Consider the following 22,530-nt stretch of genomic DNA (forward strand, 5'->3'; position numbering starts at 1 on the left):
CTGCATTCCTCCTCCTGCTAAGAGGATGTTTAGCAGTGAGGCCCGTTAGCTCAACAGGGATAATGAGGATAGACCAGCCCCTTTAATCTGAAAAACACAGCAATCCCTGAGGAATGACACACAATGGCACACACTTCCTAGACCTGGGCATACCAACATAAAACCACACCACAGCAGAACGTCAGCGTTACGGAATGTGAGAAAATTAACGGATTGGGTTATTTATTGTGTCGTTAATATGAGACAAAAAGTTGCATTTAGGATTTCAGCATAACAGATTCTTCAGTTCATATGGTGTTACACACACACACAGACACACACAGACAAACCCAGAACTTACTCTGAACAGCTTGTGTGTTGTCGGGAGTGTAGACAAACTTGTCATTACACATGTTTCCTTCACAGCAGCAGAAGAACACGTCTGGGCTCTCTTTCTTCTCCACACATTCAGTACTGAAAAACAAGTGCGAGACGATGCTGTCAGTGTCACAATCATGTTGGAAAGACCACACTTTTGTAATGTATTTGGTTTCTTTGAGTTACAATTGTATACCAACAAAAAAAAAGCTTTTCTTTCAGAATTTGAGAACTATCCTTGAGTTTCAGACCGGGGCGATACAGGTATAGGATGTAAAAAGTGCTTGGCCCTTAAGATGCTGTAGTTCCTGTTGTTGTAGGTACTGTATGTTACTTCCTGTAAACAACTTTATTCTTTTGTGTTTCACCAAGTTGGGAAAATAAAAAATTAAAATTCTACATTAACTGACAAACTTACATTCCATGGCAGTTAAACCACATCAAAGCAACACTCCGTTCTCTGAACTGCCCCAAATAGATAAACAAGCTTATTAGCCCAAGCAGAAACCCAACGAGCAGTGTTCACTCCAAGAACAAGAAGAGAAAAGGAAAGCAGCCAGACCGTTTGGCCGTTGTTTATATGTTACGTGTAGAGCACGGCGCGGTCAGAGTTAGCTGCCGCACGGTCAGAGTTCGCTGCCGCACGGTCAGAGTTAGCTGCCACACGGTGCGGTCAGAGCTACCTGTTGCTCTACATTTAGTAATAACATGGAAGCACGCCACACTTGAAAATGACATGGATCCGGTTGCTGCAGGTGGGAGCTGTTGCTGCAGTTGGGAGGTAAAGGGGTTCAACAGCATGTTAAGACAAGAGGACCAGGTAACTCAGCCTTTCTGGGCCTGGGCTCTAGTTCAACGGCATGTTAAGACAAGAGGACCAGGTAACTCAGCCTTTCTGGGCCTGGGCTCTAGTTCAACGGCATGTTAAGACAAGAGGACCAGGTAACTCAGCCTTTCTGGGCCTGGGCTCTCGCACGCTATAAAATGAAATGTTTCTGGTAATGCTAGGCTAGCTGACATGTTGCATGGGTAGCTGAGAAGATATCACAATACGGTGGAATGGATTTGTGTGTATTGTTGTGAATTGTTAGATACTACAGCACTGTTGGAGCTAGCAACACAAGCATTTCTCTACACCTGCAATAACATTTGCTAAATATGTGTATGTGACAAATAAAATTGATTGATTTGGACGGTTTGGACGGATTTGGACGGAGAGCAAAGCTTACAAGAAACAGCATGGTAACTGAAGAGGCTCAAAACATAAGACCCGTAGTGAGAAAAAAATAAAAGATCTCTCTATCTCAGTCTGTTCTGGCTCAGAGGGCAATATGCAAACATCTAGGCCTAGCTTGTTTCAAAAAAACATTGCAGGTCTTAAATCACTTGAGAAGAAGCTCAATTGCTTATCACAGTAGTGTAGCTGTTAGAACAAGTTGAGACGGCTGATGCTGCCATTTTAAAACAGTTGGCAGGGAACCAGAGCGGTCTTCAAATAACCATACTAACATACTGTATATTATATACTTAATGAGTATATACTACATACTATTAGTTCATTTTAGTATAATGTAAACAAAAGGTATCCTTTCAGTTGAGAGTACTAGCGCGTCGCCTGTCTACCGGAAGTGGATGCTGTTACTATGCAACCTCTTGCTAGCTTGTTAGCATAACAAATTACTAGCTAGACATTTTACGACTTCGGTGTGTTCGTAACTTCAATCTGGAGTGCACTCTGGGAGTTCGTAAATTCAGAGCGTATTGCTCTCGGAGCGCACGTCAATGAACGCTCTGGCCGTGGAGTATGGTTGATCAGAGCATGCTGACCTCACAACGGCAGTCAAGCACCCAAGCTATCGTTGGAAAGCTTGCTAGCTACTTCCAGACACAAACGAAAGAACACCCCAGTCTGACCATTTTACTCGTCCTTGCAGAGCTGGTTAGGCTGTTTTCATGTTATCCAGAACGTTGGTGACTGTAACTGTGCTGCTGGAAATAATTTAATTCTGCTTTTTGTGCCAACGTTTACTGCCACCGGCCATATTCAACAGGTGTTGAGCGTTTTCATAAATTCATCAGTTATTCTGCACTCTGGCACACTCAGACGAGAGTACTCAGAAATCGGAGTAGATAGCCAGAGCGAATTAACAATGACCATTGAGAACGCTCAACGAGAACGCTCAACGTGTGCCACTTAGCTAAGCTAAGAATGACATATAGTTAATATACTGGCAAGTTCGACATATTAGTAGGCAACTAACATTAGGTAGCTTTAGCTAACATACCGGTTCATACTGCTGTAATGGTATGCTGCGGTTTGTAAGGATAGCGTAGCCAACAAATTGTCAGCCAACGTAACTTATTTGAAAAGTCATGACTTTATTACATCGCTCAACAGTTGAAGCAATGAATTTGTGTCCGCTCTCATCGGACTTCGGCTGCATATTCTCAGACATTTCTTTTCTTTCTTTTTTTACATCTGAAAACGATGTGAAGCCACGACCATTTTCTGAAGAATTGCATTATGGGCCCTAAAAGCAAGAACATAGTGTCCATTGCTTGTATACTTCGTATTTTGGCAACTTTAGTACGACATCTGGGAACTTTTGACATACTAACTATATCCATACTATGACCAATAAGCATACTAACTCTATCCATACTATGACCAATAAGCATACTAACTCTATCCATACTATGACCAATAAGCATACTAACTCTATCCATACTATGACCAATAAGCATACTAACTCTATCCATACTATGACCAATAAGCATACGAACTCTATCCATACTATGACCAATAAGCATACTAACTCTATCCATACTATGACCAATAAGCATACTAACTCTATCCATACTATGACCAATAAGCATACTAACTCTATCCATACTATGACCAATAAGCATACTAACTCTATCCATACTATGACCAATAAGCATACTAACTCTATCCATACTATGACCAATAAGCATACTAACTCTATCCATACTATGACCAATAAGCATACTAACTCTATCCATACTATGACCAATAAGCATACTAACTCTATCCATACTATGACCAATAAGCATACTATATACTCAATTTACATCACAAATAATACAGTTAGTATGAGTATTGGAACACAGGAACACATGATTTTTCTTGCTCCCCATTCGACACCTTTAACATCATATTCATGGAACGAATGGAGATCCTATAGAGGCCTATAAGAATAGTTTTCACTGATATACTGATAACATTTGTGACCCATTGCAACACACCAATGACACACTTAATCATTCCACCGTGTCATTGGTGTGTTGTAACAGATCACAAATGTTATAAAAACCCACCACAGAGCCCTGATGCAATAGGCCCTACCTGTCATAGCAGTTGTGATCATCCAGCCAACAGCCCTGCTTTACGATATCTACGATTCCCGACACGTTCCTCCAGGTGGCGAAACAGTGTCTCCGCTTGTCCTTCTCCCCGGCACACGTCTCGATGCCACTGCGGTTCCCTCGGTTCTCCTGGATGGCAGCTGGGTTGGGGTTGTAGTTATAGTGGACACACTCCTGTGTTTCGGTCCGACCCAGGATCGCCCCTGAGAAATAGAGATGTGGAGACACTTGATCAGATTTTTAAAAGGTGAATGTTGAACAGAAGTCTTGTTTTACGGTAAATGGGTTGACGTAATAAATCATTTGGGAGAATCGATGTAATGGCGTTCAAAACACAGAAACAAGATCGAAGGAAGCACATAAAAAAATAATATGCCTCCTGCGTCCTGCACATCAACAGAGCTCATGTTGGGCCAGCCCTGTCTACAGTGTAGCATCATACAGTATGTCCTATTTGTTTCATCTACTACTCATCTATTGCTCTCATGAAGCAATGCACGGATGATGTCCCTCTCTGCCCAGTGCAGGAGTATTCCAGGACAGATAACACAGTCATCGCCCCCCTACAGTGTGAAGCCTTACCATCCCTGTAATTAACCAGTGGTGACGAGTGTGTCCCTCTAGAGACCGACACAGTCTTCAAATGCTGTGTGGGAAAATCTCTGGCCCTGGCAGGCCTTAATATGACTTGTTAATGATTATGTTTGATAGGTCCAGGAGGGTAATGGGGCACAACAATCATTTAGGCCACTGGTCTAGGCCTGACAGTATGCTCGGAGCTGTACAACCCACGCTACACGAGTCAATCAAACAATTGCCAATAATGTACTGTCACGCATATGGTCGACCATAGAACAGGTAGGCTGTAGAACAGGTAGGCTGTAGAACAGGTAGGCTGTAGAACAGGTAGGCTGTAGAACAGGTAGGCTGTAGAACAGGTAGGCTGTAGAACAGGTAGGCTGAAGAACAGGTAGGCTGTAGAACAGGTAGGCTGTAGAACAGGTAGGCTGTAGAACAGGTAGGCTGTAGAACAGGTAGGTTGTAGAACAGGTAGGCTATGGAACAAGACAGGTAGGAATTATGAGTTTTAACAAGTTTACGAGATTTAATAACTTAATAATTGATAATAAACCAAATGGAAATCAGTTAAATCGCTATAACTAATTCATAGGTCTACGGTAGACATATCAACTTGTTTTTGTGATTTTACTGATATCAATTTGTTTATTAATTATTACGTGATTAAAACTCATAAAATCTGATAGTCTACCATTACTTGTTACTTTTGTAAACTTTCATTATCCCTCATGAGGGAGAGAAACTTAAAAATGTCTTAAAGTAACAGAATTACAAGGCAATATTTCTTAAAATTACAGAAGGTAAACAGTTTTTGTTATCCGTTTAAAAATCAAAGCCTTTTACCTATGCCTAACTTTTCAGATGGAAAAGGGTTGAAAAATGAATCTATGCCTTCATTTTCCCCAAAATATACACTCTTAGCTTTCATTTGACACCCAATTTGATATGCTCCTACGAATTTCCCTTGTTGGTGCTCATGGGTCCTTTAAAGGGGAATGAGCTAGATCCTCTCAGACACCAAAAAGGCCGAACAAATATTATCTATATTTTCAATTTAATCCTTGACACTTATTCTTATCTAAATAACTGGGGGGAAAGGATATTGAATTTAAAGTACAAAACAGCCTGAGGGTACCATATTGTTTATGAAACAACATGAGCTGGTTTTGTGGTTAACCCTGACAAAACCTCAAGAAGTAGGCCTAACACTGACCGACAAAAACAAGGCTTATTCAGCTAAAGGATGTGGTGGGTGTGGTTTGACAACTTATTCTTGCTAAGACAGAGAACAGAGGCTCTGACACGCCAATGAGCATGTAAAGACCTCTCTCTCTCTGAATACCAAATAGAGGAGAACTAACAGTTTAGGCATAGAAAGCTTTCTATAAATAGGCTTGTCGGCTTGATTTAGCTCAGAAGGTATAAAATGCTACTGTTAAGCCTACGTATCTAATCTAAGTCTATTCTTAACACATGTTGTCCTTGGGGTTAAAAATACAACATCCTTAGTTTCAAATAATTCCTCATTTAAAAAGTACAGAGATATTTTGAGAGACAGAAGGAGAGAGGGAGAAAATGAGAGAGAGAGAGCAGGTATTGAAAAAACAGGGAGAGAAAGTGAGCGGGAGAGATATGTGACTAATTTCAGGAAACTAGGCATACGTTGTGCCTCACTACTTCACAGGAGAGCCATTTGAACGTAACCTTTTCTTTTTTTTAATCTAAATGTGTTTTTTTTTACAGAAATGCCTTCTGGAACATGTGAACTTATATGTGCTTTAATAACAAATAAAATTGTTAAAATTACAAGCCTAGTGGGTTTAGCCACAGAAAAAGACGGCAACCTTCCCGCTAGCCATGATTGGCTGAGGTAATGAGTGGGCTGGGCATGCCGAGAGATGAGTTTGGATTGGTCTGCCATGTAGCGTACTTCTGTCTATAATATGAGCTGGTCAATATGTGTAGGTAATCCTTTCTAATGCTGCTTTTTTTTAAATGATATCACGTAGTAGAAGTGCATAAGTGTTAATCTCCACTTTCTGGAGGACCGAGTTTTGAAATCAGTGGAATTAGAGTATGATAGCTAAGGAGATTCTGGTGTTTGATTGCAAATATGGACACGGAGTCAAAAAGAGAACACACAGAATGCTGTTGTATAAAACACCTGTCTCCAGATTACATCTTCAAACTAAGATCAACCATGGCATCCATGACAGAGAGAGAGAAGCGACCATCCATGTACACGGGTAAGAGAGTCTAGCTAGCTACATTTTCAGATATTACATGTTTCTAATTTGATCAGAAAGTAATTTTAATTTCAAGTTAGTGTACTGTTAGCTAGATAGCTAACATTAGCTGGCTGGCTAGGTAGCTAACATTACATGCATGATCTGTGTAGTAATATTATTCCTGTCTTAGCATTGCTAGTTTTAGCCTAATGTTAGCTACTGTAACATTGAACCTGGTTGGTTAGCTTCCTGCAGATTCATGGAGGGTAGTAACGTTATGAGTTGGGATTATGGTTCATTGTTTAGCTAGCTAGCTACATGTATAAACAAAAGACTCAGAACGCTCAGATCAACCCTGCTTTTCGTCCAGTGTCTCCAGTGTGCGCTCTGAACGTTCCGAGAGCGAAACGCTCCGAATTTACCAACGGACAATCTGACAACCCTCTGAGTTTATGAACACCCAGAGCACACTCTGGCACTCCAGATTACATTTACAAACACACCCATAGTATAAGCCAGCCTTTAATCATGAAATCTTTGGTTGTTTAGTACATAGCCTCACATGTGAATCCTTAAAGAGATAGGTGGGGCTAAAGCTTAAAAAGGTGTGAACGATGCTGAATGGGTGTAGACAAAGAAGAGCTCTCCAGTAGGTACCAAAATATGCAAGGGCCATTTTCTCAAAAGTGAGGTTGGAAGTTTATCAACTTTCAAAGCAGAATTACTTTCCCATTGTTCCTCAACTGTAGTGTATGATATACCATGTTCTAGCTATGAGTCTCTACATTTATTCAATGTAAAAAACACAATCTAATTTTGCTACATAAGACCGAATCGAGCCGGTCGGTCACCTATATCTACCATATCACAGGAAGCAAGGACCTACAGTGGTGACGTTTGGCACAGGGGGTCATTGGAATGGTATTAAATACATGGTTTCCAGGTGTTTGATGCCATTCCATGTGCTCTGTTCCGGCCATTATTATGAGCTTTTCTATCCTCAGCAGCCTCCTGTGGTCAGGACCTACAGTGATGTTTGGCCCAGAGAGTCAGGACCTACAGTGATGTTTGTGCTGACAAACAATTATGAGCGACAACACAGTGCCAGCTAAACATCAGGGCTCGACATTAACATTTTAAAAAATTGTCGGACAAGAAGATACTGTAGATTTAAGTTGTCCGAACCAAGAAGTAAAAAAAAAAAATGAATCACACACAAATCACAATATGAAACATTTACTCCAGTCAGAATTGGATCAGAGGTCAACAATGGAATAATATTAAAATCTCATGTTTTTCTTTTAACCTTTATTTAACTAGGCAAGTCAGTTACGAACAAATTCTTATTTACAATGACGGCCTAGGAACTGCCTTGTTCAGGGTCAGAACGACAGATTATTACCTTGTCAGGTCGGGGATTTGATCTAGCAACCATTCAGTTACTGGCCCAACACTCTAACCACTAGGCTACCTGCCGCCTTGTCCAAACAGATGCTGACATGGAGGCGGGGCCAGAAAATGTGGCCAACCTTTGAGACTTTTAATTCCTTAAATATAGGCTAATGAAGGATAATTAACATAAAAGCTTGATTCTGTCGACATACTCGAGGCACGTTTCGTTCAGATCAAGACCACATTGAATCTGAGCGGACGCGGTCAGTATTTATTTTTTTACTATTTACCCGTAAATGTAAAGGTAAGATGGTTTAAAACCATCTTACCTTTAAGTAGCGGGAATTATTTTATAAACATAATATGCAATTTTTTTCATGTTCTATTGCTTTTCAAATTAACTTTATTTTATTGTACAGCAGCCAAAGGCAATGGGACATCTTAGAGAGTTATTCCCTAAAATGTCTTCATATGAATAAATAGGCCTAAACCTATGATGACAATAACAACCTCAGAGATCAGTGCTGCTATGGGGAAGAAGATAGCATCTGAATGTATGCATTCAAAAATAGCCAACAAGAGGATGTATAGAAAAATTCCTAATTATCATACTTGAGTAAAATTAAAGATACCTTAACTTCTTCGAGATAGGGGGCGCTCTTTTAATTTTTGGATTAAAAAACGTTCCCGTTTTAAACAAGATATTTTGTCACGAAAAGATGCTCGACTATGCATGTAATTGACAGCTTTGGAAAGAAAAAACTCTGACGTTTCCAAAAGTGCAAAGATATTATCTGTGAGTGCCCCAGAACTAATGCTACAGGCGAAACCAAGATGAAGTTTCATACAGGAAATGCCCCAGATTCTGAAGGCGCTGTGTTCCAATGTCTCCTTATATGGCTGTGAATGCGCCAGGAATGAGCCTGCCCTTTCTGTCGTTTCTTCAAGGTGTCTGCAGCATTGTGACGTATTTGTAGGCATATCATTGGAAGATTGACCATAAGAGACTACATTTACCAGGTGTCCGCCCGGTGTCCTGTGTCGAAATTATTGCGTAATCTCTAGATCCATGCGCGTTCCATTTCTTCAGAAGAGAAAGTCAATTGCCACGAAGGATTTATCATCGATAGATATGTGAAAAACACCTTGAGGATTGATTCTAAACATCGTTTGCCATGTTTCTGTCGATATTATGGAGTTAATTTGGAAAAAAGTTCGCGTTTTAATGACTTAATTTTCGTTTTTTTTCTTACCCAAACGTGATGAAGAAAACGGAGCGATTTGTCAACACAAATAATATTTTTGTAAAATGGAACATTTGCTATCTAACTGAGAGTCTCCTCATTGAAAACATCTGAAGTTCTTCAAAGGTAAATGATTTTGAATGTTTTTCTGTTTTTTGTGAAAATGTTGCATGCTGAATGTCAGGCATAATCCTATGCTAGGCTATCAATACTGTTACACAAATACTTGTTTTGCTATGGTTGAGAAGCATATTTTGAACATCTGAGATGACAGTGTTGTTAACAAAAGGCTAAGCTTGAGAGCAAATAGATGTATTTCATTTAATTTGCGATTTTCATGAATAGTTAACGTTGCGTTATGCTAATGAGCTTGCGGATAGATTTACACAATCCTGGATACAGGTTTTTTTCGTAGCTAAACGTGACGCAGAAAACGGAGCGATTTGTCCTAAACAAATAATCTTTCAGGAAAAACTGAACATTTGCTATCTAACTGAGTCTCCTCATTGAAAACATCCGAAGTTCTTCAAACGTAAATGATTTTATTTGAATGCTTTTCTGTTTTTTTGTGAAAATGTTGCCTGCTGAATGCTAACGCTAAATGCTACGCTAAATGCTACGCTAGCTATCAATACTGTTACACAAATACTTGTTTTGCTATGGTTGAGAAGCATATTTTGAAAATCTGAGATGACAGTGTTGTTAACAAAAGGCTAAGCTTGAGAGCCAGCATATTGATTTCATTTCATTTGCGATTTTCATGAATAGTTAACGTTGCGTTATGGTAATAGCTTGAGGCTGTAGTCACGATCCCGGATCCGGGATGGCTCGACGCAAGAAGTTAATAGAAAATTACTCAAATAAAAGTGAAAGTCACCTGGGAAAATACTACTTGAGTAAAAGTCTAAAAGTATTTGCTTTTAAATATATTTAAGGATCAAAAGTAAAGGTATAAATTATTTCTAATTTCTTAAGTAAACCAGACAACCTAATTTTCTTGTTTTTTAATTTATTTACAGATAGCCTGGGGCACGCTTCAACACTCAGACATAATTTACAAACAAAGCATGTGCTTAGTGAGTCGGACAGATCAGAGGCAGTAGTGATGTTCTTTTGATAAGTGTGTGAATCAGACCATTTTCCTGGCCTTCTAATCATTCAAAATGTAACAAGTACTTTTGGGTCTCAGGGAAATTTGTGGAGTAAAAACTACATCATTTTCTTTAGGAATGTAGTGAACTAAAAGTAGTCAAAAATATAAACAGTAGAGTACTGATTATTTTGTTTTAAATGTAACCTTTATTTAACTTTAACAGATCCACCCCCCCCCCCCCAAAAAAAACGACTTAAGTAGTACTTAAAGTATTTCTACTTAAGTATTTTACACCACTAACAAGAGGCCACTTTGCTTACACTGAGCACATCAGATCCATTTCTTCATTACTCATGGCCCTAGTCCAAGAACAGCCCTGATTTCCTCATTCATATTCATCAAAGTGTAAACGACGTTAAAACAAGAACAACATAATGGCTCATTAAAAAAAACAAATGTTGCTCTGCAGTCTGTGGCGGCATGGCTGAAGAAAATTATTTTGGGAGGGAATTAATTAGCTAATTGCCCCTCAATGGGGATAAATCCTGGGGATTATTTCCGAAGACACAAGTTGCCCTCATCAGGATTACAGTGAATCTTTCGGAATTACTGTCACATCCACGCATGGTGGAGGAGGAGGAAGACACAGCCCAAGATGCACATCATCTGTTGGAGTCCCTATGCCATGATTACAGATCTGGACCAGCAAATTGAAACAGACAAATTGACCAAGGCGCTTAACACAAATCACAAAGGGCCCTGTTCAAAAATCACAGTTAGTTTATTGACTAATGGGGGATATTTGGATTGGGCAAGACCTGCAACAATGCTGTACGGACTGGGAGCCAACACAAAAAAATATATATTCTCCATTAGACTTGACTATTCTCACTCAACCCCTAGCCTAAACCTTCTTCTGAAATACATGGCCTGGAGACTGACTGGCAATCATGTCGGAGGCAGCAGGTAGCACTGGGCTGTATACCGTATTTTATGATATACCGGTATTGATGCATGGACCGGTTTGGGTTTTTACTTGACCTTCTATACCGTTATTTGAATGTTTGGTTTGATAAATGTGATACGCCATGTGTAATGTCAATTTTCAGTTTGTTTCGCTAATTGAATCATCTCGCTCTGCGCCACTTTCCAGACTTAGCCACACCCCCTGTCACTCAAAAAGCGCATTTGATGTTCCTCAACCAGAGACATTTGCATTCAGTCTGCATGGTCAATGCAGTACATACAACGATGCTGTTTTCACTTTGCTTCTTAATATAAATCCACTAGTGTTCTATAGTGACACTATTAGTTTCTGTTTCTTACATCAGCAAACAGCTAGTTTGTCTTTTCTTAGCACGTTGCCCTAAATCTTGTGAGACGCTAATTGTTTGCCGTAATAGCTAGCTTGCTAATAAATGTACTGAGTAAGAGCAAACGTAGCTATTTAATACAGCCTGATAATAGCAATGACGGTGTAGACCTAATCAGTATGTTGTTTGTGCAACAGTATCTTAAATCAAAGAGGAATATGCAAAGCAAGAATAAATTAGCTACAATAAGATCTAAGAGAAAACATGCATGTAGCCAAAGTTTATAGGGTCCCCTAGGAAACACGTACCAACACTTTAGTTCCTATCCTGTCACAGTAACTCTTCCCTGGCATTTTAATTCGTTGTCATCTCAAACACTGTATTCAAAGTGCCCACTATTATATTCTAAATATAGAATTAGAATAGTCATTCTATTTCCATGATTCCAACAGTTTTGCTCTAATTCACAAGTCAAATCGCATTTGCAACATTTGGTTAAAAAGAAGTCCTAGATGATATGCCCATATCGTGCAGCCCTACATGGCAGTGTGGAAATGACCTCAAATGAGCAGTGGTATAAAGTACTTAAGTAAAAATACTTTCAAGTACCAGTTAAGTTGTTTCTTTTGTGTCTGTACTTCACTATTTTTGACAACTTTTACTTCACAACCTTCCTGAATACAATACTGTACTTTTTACTCCATACATTTTCCCTGACACCTAAAAGTATTCGTTACATTTTGAATGCGTAGCAGGACAGGGAAATGGTCCAATTCAAGCACTTGTCAAGAGGACATCCCTTGTTATCTACTGCCTCTGATCTGGCAGACTCACTAAACAGGACATCCCTGGTCATCTACTGCCACTGATCTGATGGAATCACTAAACAGAGGACATCCCTGGTCATCTACAGATCTGGAGGACTAGCTAAACACAAATTCCTTGTTTGTAAATTATGCCTGAGTGTTGGAGAATGCCCCTGGCTATCTGTAAATAGAAAATAAAAAATGGTGCCATCTGGTTTGCTTAATAAGGAATTTGAAATTATTTATACTTTTACCTTTGACACTTAAGTACATTTTATCAATTACATTTACTTTTGATATTTAAGAATATTTAAAATCAAATACTTTCATACTTTTACTCAAATAGTATTTTACTGGGTGACTCACTTTTTCAATACATTTTTCTAGTAATATCTATGAACGTATCTTTACTTTTACTCAAGTATGACAATTGGGTACTTTTTCTACCACTGCAATTGAGTGCAGGAAATGCAGAAATGATAAGTGCTGAAATTTGTTTTGGTTGAAGTTGAATTGAACAGTATAAAACCATCAGAATGGAGAAAGACTCATTGAAATCACTTAGAATGTATGTGTTGCCACCCTGGGATCACTCACTACTCATAAAGCACCCTGGGATCACTCACTACTCATAAAGCACCCTAGGATCACTCACTACTCATAAAGCAAATGTAGAAGTGTATTATTCAAAATCTAAAAATACCATCAAAATACCATCCATTTTTTTATTTTTTTTATTATCATTTTTTAAATTTTTATATTGTGATATAAAATGTTGGCCATATCACCAGCCCTAGCAGCAGGGTTACTCCATTGGTCCAAACATAATCAAAACAATCTTTCGAAACCCTTACTGAAAACAACAGCAATGCACAGCAATACAATTGACCCTACGCTAAGCCTCGCACCTTTTGGTTACTGTTGCATACTGATATTTTCCCGAAAAGCCCAATTCCCCATTCAACCAGTGGCAAAATCCCCTCACAATGATCTCAAACTGTTTTCTAATACACAATGAAATTTAACACAGACTACCTTTTGCTAATTGGTATCCCCCTTTCCCTATCCCTAATCACGAAATTCTTCGGTATGTTGTGGTGGACCTGTCATTACAATTGCTTCATGGGAACAGTTGCTATCCATTGGTGCGCTGTGATTGGTTGCCCAACATTATGGGGCCCTACAGTTGGCATATTCTGTAGATGTGGTGGTGCCACAGACACAACCAAAATGGCGTAAGAACCCCAGCTCATCAAGCCTGTCTGTAGCAGACTCCTCTGATTATCTTGTCTAGTCCAGCGCGAGCCGGGGCAGCCCGGATTTAGCGGGAGAGGAGGAGGGGGTGTTTTGAAAAGATGCCAAATGGGGAGAAAATACACTTTCTTTTGTGCTCCATCTCCACAGGGTGTAACAGGCATGGATGCGAAACAAGTGCAGTTATAAATTTAGCTCGTACTTAAGAGTTTCACACATGTAAACTCAACATTATCTCACGGTCAACTGCATTTATTTTCGCAAACCTAACATGTGTAAATATTCGTATGAACATAACAAGATTCAACAACTGAGACAAACTGAACAAGTTCCACAGACATGTGACTAACTGAAATTGAATAATGTGTCCCTAAACAAAGGGGGGGCTCAAAATCAAAAGTAACAGTCAATATCTGGTGTGGCCAGCAGCTGCATTAAGTACTGCAGTGCATCTCCTCCTCATGGACTGCACCAGATTTGCCAGTTCTTACTGTGAGGTGTTACCCCTCTCTTCCACCAAGGCATCTGCAAGTTCCTGGACATTTCTGGGGGAATGGACCTAGCCCTCACCCTCCGATCCAACAGGTCCCAGACGTGCTCAATGGGATTGAGATCCAGGCTCTTCGCTGGCCATGGCAGAACACTGGCATTCCTGTCTTGAAGGAAATCACGAACAGAACGAGCAGTATGGCTGGTGGCATTGTCATGCTGGAGGGTCACCCCTGGTGAGACAAAACTGCGACTCGCCAGTGAAGAGCACTTCATGCCAGGCCTGTCTGGTCCTGGGAGGGTGCATTTGTGCCCATCGGCAACATTGTTGCGAGTGATGTCTGGTGAGGACCTGCCTTACAACAGGCCTACAAGCCCTCAGTCCAGCCTCTCTCAGCCTATTGCAGTCTGAGCACTGATGGAGGGATTGTGCATTCCTGGTGTAACTCGGGCAGTTGTTGCCATTCTGTACCTGTTCCTCAGGTGTGATTTTCGGATGTACCGATCCTGTGCAGCTGTTGTTACACGTGGTCTGCCACTGCGAGCACGATCAGCTGTCCGTCCTGTCTCCCTGTAGCTCAGTCTTAGTACGGACATTGCAATTCATTGCCCTGGCCACATCTGCAGTCCTCATGTCTCCTTGCAGCATGCCTAAGGCACATTCACGCATATGAGCAGGGACCCTGGGCATTTCTTTTGGTGTTTTTCAGAGTCAGTAGAAAGGACTCTTTAGTGTCCTAAAGTTTTCATAACTGTGACCTTAGTTTCCTACCGTCCGTAAGCTGTTAGTGTCTTAACGACCGTTCCACAGGTGCATCTTCATGAATTGTTTATGGTTCATTGAACAAGCATGGGAAACAGTGTTAAAACCCTTTACAACGAAGATCTGTGAAGTTATTTGGATTTTTACGAATTATCTTTGAAAGACAGGGTCCTGGAAAAGGGATGTTTCTATAAGTTCAACCAACTATTGATATCAAATTGATAAACACAGCATCTAATGGATGACACCTTTCATGGCTTTGATCACTTCAACAAACTATAAAATTAGACCCAGGCTGTGACACTACAGGCATTAGAGTACAAACAGTTCCAAACAAGTAGGCTTCATGGAAGTCTGTCGTAGTTGTGCATTCATTCCTCATCCAAGCTAAGTTTCAGTTAATATCATGGCATTTGTATGCAAAGCGCTCTCCTCATTTCTGAGCATTTAGATCTACCTGTTACTCCTGCTAAGAAACTAGGGGCCAAATAACTTTGTTCAAAGTAAACTAACAAAACAGGACTGCTTTCATCTGAAAATGTGATTGTTTCACCCTGATCTCTGTCAGAGCACATAATGTCTCACTTCTTCCAGTTGGAGTGATAAGCAGACAGGGCCTGAGACCCAAGAGCCTGCTTGGAGCTGGATGGACATTCCAGCCAGGATTACGGGATCTGACATCATCACTGTGTTTAGCTGTTTTACAGTACGAATGAATGGGCCTGCAGTCTGTGTCTCACGAACAGCATTAGGACAACACAGGCTTTAAGAATGTGCCATTTGTTTTCCGAGAGGGGGACCTTTTCCGTCTATTCAATTTCTAAGAAGTCAAGACAATTTTTACAAAAATATAAAAAAAGCTTTGCTGAAAAAACACTTGCACTGTCCATAGCGTACATAGAGTTAACTGCCCTACTTTTAAGTCCCATCAAACTTCCTCTTGTGAATTGAGCCTGGAACTTTCAGCCCATAGAACCCTTCCCTGTGCATCTCCAACTGTTGTGTCACATTTAGTCCCAGTGTGTGTTATGGGTGCTGCAGGTTGAGTCTGATGAGTGTTTAAAATGCCATGCTTTTTTAGGACTAATTCTCTATTCTAAACTACAGATGAGAACAAAATGTTCTCACTCTGACCTGAAGAACAACAGAATGTTCTCACTCTGACCTGAAGAACAACAGAATGTTCTCACTCTGACCTGAAGAACAACAGAATGTTCTCACTCTGACCTGAAGAACAACAGAATGTTCTCTCTCTGACCTGAAGAACAGGAGCATACTTGATGAAACAAGGCATTGTATTTGATTTTCCCTTTATAGTGAAGAATCTGGACTTCTCAGCTACAACTGATGAATGTAAATAATACATAGCACCATGATTGTATGGCATACACCATCTTGGTTACTGTAATCCACCTCAGTGAGCACAGCAAGAGGGGGGGAAAAGTATCATAATCCAATTTGAGGTCAAAGTATTTATCAGGTTATGGAACCTGCCTGAAAAGAAAGGTAAATAAACTAGTTACATAAGTCATCCTTGCACCTTTTCATTTGTGAAATTTGCCATTGAGAGCTGGCCCACAGAGCACACTCCAAGAGTTCTGATAATGATCTGAGGAAACTACAAACAAGCCGTCCTGTACCACTGTCTGCTATGGCAACTCCTTAGCGTGCTACGAATGGGATGGTGGTTCGTTCGGTTGACTGGGAGGCAAGGTCTTTTGTCGTTTAAGCATTCCTTTTGTAGGTCACAACTTGATATGTATGTGCAGATTTTTTTTTAAAGGAGAGAGAAAACGAACCCCAGGAAATGACCTGTGAGATGGGTGCTCTATCATCCTATATGTGATACAAAATAGGGCTGTCCCTCGTCTGTTCTCTTAACCAATCGATTGAGCGAAAAATGTTAACGTGTATTTTTCCATATTGACACATCCTATGTGTTTTAATCAAATTAGCCATATTCACTGAGCTTAATGCTTTAAGCACATGCTTTGATTAAATAATTAAGACTCACAGTTGACTAGAGGGAGTTTGACCAGCAATTGATTTGATTGTGCCGGGCCGAGACTTGCTATGTGACTAGAACCCGTTGTCTCTCTCCTTCCTATTGCAACAACTACTACAGATCATCAAAGTGTTTTATCGCGCTGTCCATTTTCCTGAAGCTGCAACATAATAACAGCCATTTCTGACTGAAAAGTTCTGTTACCGAAATCCCTCATTTGTTTAGGAAAAACATCCCCTATTCCCTCAACCCTTGCTCTCTTTAGGTGACATGTTCGCATCGCATAGACCAAAGACCTACTCGCATGGGACTAGTATTACTAGAGAACGTTGGTTATGTAATTATTACTCAAGAATGTCTGTTATTCCAGAGGACGATTCGGGTGGGATTCGTTTTTTTCCAAACTGGCCCATGTAATTCTTTCTTTTGTTCCCAAAATAAATGGACAGTTATGACTGAAGCCTGGAGCTTTTTGTTCTAGGTGTGAAGATACAGTATTTCAACATGTCCATGTGATAGGGCCACACTGATAACTCCAGCTTGGTTCCCAAGTTTCTAAACCATACCAAACCATATTTCCCATAGTGTCAGCATAATATTTGAATTGAGGAAGTGTGACCCCGACCTCCCCCAGTAAAAACTAATCCCATCCAAATAGGGCACAATAAGGCTTAACCTATAGCATATCATAATCACATCCATAAATTGGTTGTAACAAACTTTGAACATCGTAACACGTTGACACCAAAATGGAAGCAGAGGACTTGACAAACTCGAAACGAGGGAATATTTACTGATTGCTCAGGAGGTAAAGGTGATGTGTGGAATAAATGTGACTAGTTGTGGAACATACTGGATATCAAGAAAAAGAAGGCAAGGAGCCAGTGCTGAGTGCGCATTATGTGTTCCAAACAGGTGTTGTATAGATTACATCATCATAAGTAGGCTTATTATTATAATAATATCAAGAAAAAGGAGCATTGTTATTATTATAAATATTACTTTTCCGACAATTTGGAACCATGTTAACACTAAATATATTATAAATAATACCAGAGAGGCTATTTGAATGAGAGAAAAAAAAAAGTGTAAAGCCTTATGTTTATTACAGCAAACTGATTCAAAACAAACTAATTTATGGAATTGTTTACTTGACATGTCGTTGCGTGAGGCTTGGTGCTGACAGAATCAGTAGGCTATTAAACAAACACTCAAACAGGCAACAGAAGCAGAATCCGTCTTACTTCTGTAGATATATTGACGATTTTAAAAAGTCAGAAACGTTTAACAGTTAAGACTATTGATTGTAGACTAAACAAATTCTCACTCCTCGCCTTTCTTAGACAATAATACAAGGGCTGTTTTCTCGTCTCCGCCACTGCCTCCGCCACATTGCCCCTGGGGCGGCAGGGTAGCCTAGTGGTTAGAGCGTTGGACTAGTAAGCGGAAGGTTGCAAGTTCAAATCCCCGAGCTGACAAGGTACAAAATCTGTCGTTCTGCCCCTGAACAGGCAGTTAACCCACTGTTCCTAGGCCGTCATTGAAAATAAGAATTTGTTCTTAACTGACTTGCCTGGTTAAATAAAGGTCAAATAAAAAAGTGTTCTCAACACCAATATGCTGGTTACCTTTGCTATTGTGCACATAGCAACATATTTTTGTTGCTACTGCTTGGCTAAAGATCTCGGTCGACCAAAAGCCTGTCGATAAAGAAATCGTCCAGTCGACTAAACGGGGTCAGCCCTAATACCAAGGCAGAGAAACTTCCATCAGAGAGCCATTAATGAATCATGTTGAGGCAGGTCACACAGAAAAATGGTATTTGGCTAGCAACCACATGGGGGTGGAAGGATCTTTCAGTACTTAGGGTGAGGTACCGCACAGTCTACTGAGTTACAGCTGACAGTAAAGGGTAGAAAGATGTGGGGAACAACCTAATAGCACCCTATGGGGAGAAGGACATAGACCGTGTGGAGCGAGTTCTGTGCCCATCTTCTGTGGCTCAGTTGGTAGAGCATGGTGCTTGCAACACCAGGGTTGTAGTTCAATTCCCACGGGGGACCAGTTTTTAAAAAGTATGACAATTAATCCACTCACTACTATAAATCGCTCTGGATAAGAGCATCTGCTAAATGACTAAAATGTCAATCTTAGAACACAGTTTCTACTGTATTTTAGGCTATGTACCTTGTTTTTAACATAGCTAGGCCTAGTCTTTTACTGTACCTTGTAATCCCAATTTCTACTGTAGCTAGTCTCTCTACTCAGTAATTGTAGCTCGATTCTGCTGCAGCTCATCTCTACTCTAGCTTGTTTCTGTCCGGTGGCCTTTGATCATTTGCTTGAAGGCAACAATAAATGGAATGTGGTGTTGCTTCAGTCCCTTTCTCAGGATGCAAAGTTAGGGGATCTTAATGAGGGGCGTTGTTGCCTAATGTGACCAGAGAACCTTTGGTAATGAGCGGTACACATTCAAATGGTTCTCTTTTGTGGGACCCCTCTTGTAAAAGCCGCAAAGGGTAATGCAATAATTGTAGTAGAAGACAGGAAATGCTTCAAATTCAAGAGGGCAGGATTTGTTTTTGTTGTTGTTGTGCAATACAGAAGAACATTTACATGTGAAGCAGAGGGGGCCTATGAGTGAAATAGGCCTTTTGTGCATAGAAATGTGCATAAATAAACCAGCTGTTCCCAGCACTTTCAGTATAACAACCAGTTAAATGTATATGCCTGTTGCTTAGTTGTTGGCGGATTAGTGCAAGGAGCTTGGTTGGGTAATCATACAATGTGTTGAAAACAGCAGCAAGTTATCCATGACAAAACATAGACAACCTCCCAAATACCAATTGTGTTTTTGCCAAAGAATAACAACAACCTATTTGTTGCACCACTGCATATAAACCTACCTTAACAACAACACACCATAACCATGTACATATCACCCTAATCCCCTATACTTGAGGGGTTCAACAAATGCATTAGGGCTCTCCATCCAATCAGGCATCAGTATGGATTCTGTGTGATTGTACAAAAGGGGGATTTTATTTTTATTTTTTTTAAGGTTAAGTGTGTATTATCCTCCACCACATCCAAAAAATGAATAATTTTGTGACAGAAGTGGTGTCACTCTCTAATGGTCTCCTGCTGAGCTGTCTGGATGAGCATTAATATGCTGGGGATGATGAGCAGTGAGCACCGCTGGGCTGCATACCAAATGACACACTATTCCCTATATAGTACACTACTTTTGACCAGGACCCATAAGGCTCTGGTCAAATGTAGTGCACCACAAAGGAAATAGGGTCCGATTTGGGACGTAGACTGTATCCCCATCCAGATCCAGCTGTGTGTGACTGGGCCCTGGGACCATTGGCCTGAGTCTGGCAAGCCTAGGGCAGAAGCAGGTAGACTAATGACCATAGACATGGCCCTTCTGGCAATCCTTTGAACACATAGCCTAGCCATTCTATTGCATGATATATATGCATGTACACTAGCGGTCAAAGGTTTTAGAACACCTACTTATTCATGGGTTTTTCTTTAGTTTTACTATTTTCTACATTGTAGAATAATAGTGAAGACATCGCAACTATGAAATAACACATGGAATCATCTAGTTACCAACAAAAAAAAGTTAAAACAAATCAAAATATATTTTATAATTTGAGAGTCTTCAAAGTGCCACCATTTGCCTTTATGACAGCTTTGCACACTCTTGGCATTCTCTCAACCAGCTTCACCTGGAATGATTTTCCAACAGTCTTGAAGGAGTTCCCACATATGCTGAGCACTTGTTGGCTGCTTTTCCACTCTGCAGTCCGACTCATCCCAAACCATCTCAATTTGGTTGAGCTCAGGGGATTGTGGAGGCCAGCTCATCTGATGCAGCACTCCATTACTCTCATTCTTGGTCAAATAGCCCTTACACAGCATGAAGGTGTGTTGGGTCATTGTTCTGTTGAAAAACAAATGATAGTGGCACTAAGCCCAAAGCAGATGGGATGGCGTATCACTGTAGAATGCTGTGGTAGCCATGCTGTGGTAGCCATGCTGGTTAAGTGTGCCTTGAATTCTAAATATATCACAGTGTCACCAGCAAAGCACCCCCACACCATCCCACCTCCTCCTCCATACTTTACGGTGGGAAATACACATGCGGAGATCATCCATTCACCCACAACGAGTCTCACAAAGACACGGCGGTTGGAACAAAGAATCTCCAATTTGGACTCCAGAGCAAAGGACAAATTTCCACTGGTCTAATGTCCATTGCTCGTGTAAAATTTTAAGAAGGAACACCTGTTAATTGAACTGCATTCCAGGTGACTACCTCATGAAGCTGGTTGAGAGAATGTCAAGAGCGTGCAAAGCTGTCAAGGCAAAGGGTAGCTATTTGAAGAATCTCAACTATAAAATATATTTTGATTTGTTTTACACTTTTTTGCATTCTACATGATTCCATTTGTGTTATTTCATAGTTTGTCTTCACTATTATTCTACAATGTAGAAAACAGTCAAAATAAAGAAAAACCCTTGAATGAGTAGGTGTTCTAAAACCTTTGACCAGTAGTGTGAGAGTGAGGAGAAAGAGACAAGAGAAAGAAAGAGAGGGAGAGTAGAGTAGAGTAGAGAGAAAGCATGTGTGTACTTACTCCCTTACTACATTTTAACAAAGATAACCAAAAAAATAAATGCAGGACTTAAATCTGAGAAACTGTCATGAAATATAATCCTTCCTTTCCCTCAAATGAAATGTAGAACCAGATTCACGAGATCAAGGGGAAGTGTAATTAACCTTGCTCCTAGGCACCCAACCAGCTCTGGTCCCCTCAGTACCAGCAATCTGCTGGTGCCACAACCTTTACAGAGAGCGGACCTTCCTATCGACAGGCCACCCACATTCCAACCCGCTTTGATTATATTTTAGGCCAGGGGCTGTGCTCAGTAGGACACAGCGTTGTGGAGTGTTCAGATAGGAACAGGCTTATATTATGTGGAACAGAACAGATGTCAGTTGCTCTATTGGTGATATTTCTATCTACAAGGTGGTGAACGTTACGGCCCAGGCAGTCGAGTAATGGAACCTGCCACTTCCTCAAAATAACATCAACATACTGTAGCTCAGTCACGACGGTGTGCAACATACAGCTCAAGTAGCATTGAGGTGAGGTGTGTAACTGACAATCACCGTCTATTGAGGTCAAAGTTCTGCTTGGTGGAAATCCCATTCGTTAAAGTGAGCAGAATGCTTTAGTTCAATCTCCTTGTGGCTTGGCTAGGCCCAGTTTACTCAACCTGGCATCAGAGCCATACGAAACACACTATACGTATTTCTGAGAACCTCCAAGACATATGACATGTACTAATGGTCTAGTTACTTTAGACAAACAAAAGTAGGGAGGTTGGTTCACCTAAACTGCTACATAAATTATCCTAACCTTTGTCGTTAGTTCTCCTAATCACCAATGTAAATTCGCCCCATAATTATTGTTTAGATGCAACAATCTACCTCCTCTGAGAGAAAGACGTATAATACTAGATGTCCTCCAAGATGTATGATCATTTACATCATCCAATTCGTATGCCATTGTATGACCGGGTAAAACGTATGATAGATACT

General features: G+C 40.4%; 1 protein-coding gene across 1 annotated transcript in view; it reads right to left on the bottom strand.

The window, feature by feature from the left end:
- LOC115130367 (activin receptor type-2A-like) overlaps window positions 1–22,530 on the bottom strand; it is a 59,787-nt gene that overhangs the window by 34,798 nt on the left and 2,459 nt on the right. The window contains exons 2-3 of the mRNA XM_029661447.2: window positions 3,725–3,947; window positions 341–453 (exon numbers count right to left, since the gene is read on the bottom strand). Coding sequence (XP_029517307.2) covers window positions 341–453; window positions 3,725–3,947 — 336 coding nt within the window. The remainder of the gene's footprint in view (window positions 1–340; window positions 454–3,724; window positions 3,948–22,530) is intronic.

Source organism: Oncorhynchus nerka, linkage group LG1 (genome assembly GCF_034236695.1).
Source record: "Oncorhynchus nerka isolate Pitt River linkage group LG1, Oner_Uvic_2.0, whole genome shotgun sequence".
NCBI classification, from domain to species: domain Eukaryota; kingdom Metazoa; phylum Chordata; class Actinopteri; order Salmoniformes; family Salmonidae; genus Oncorhynchus; species Oncorhynchus nerka.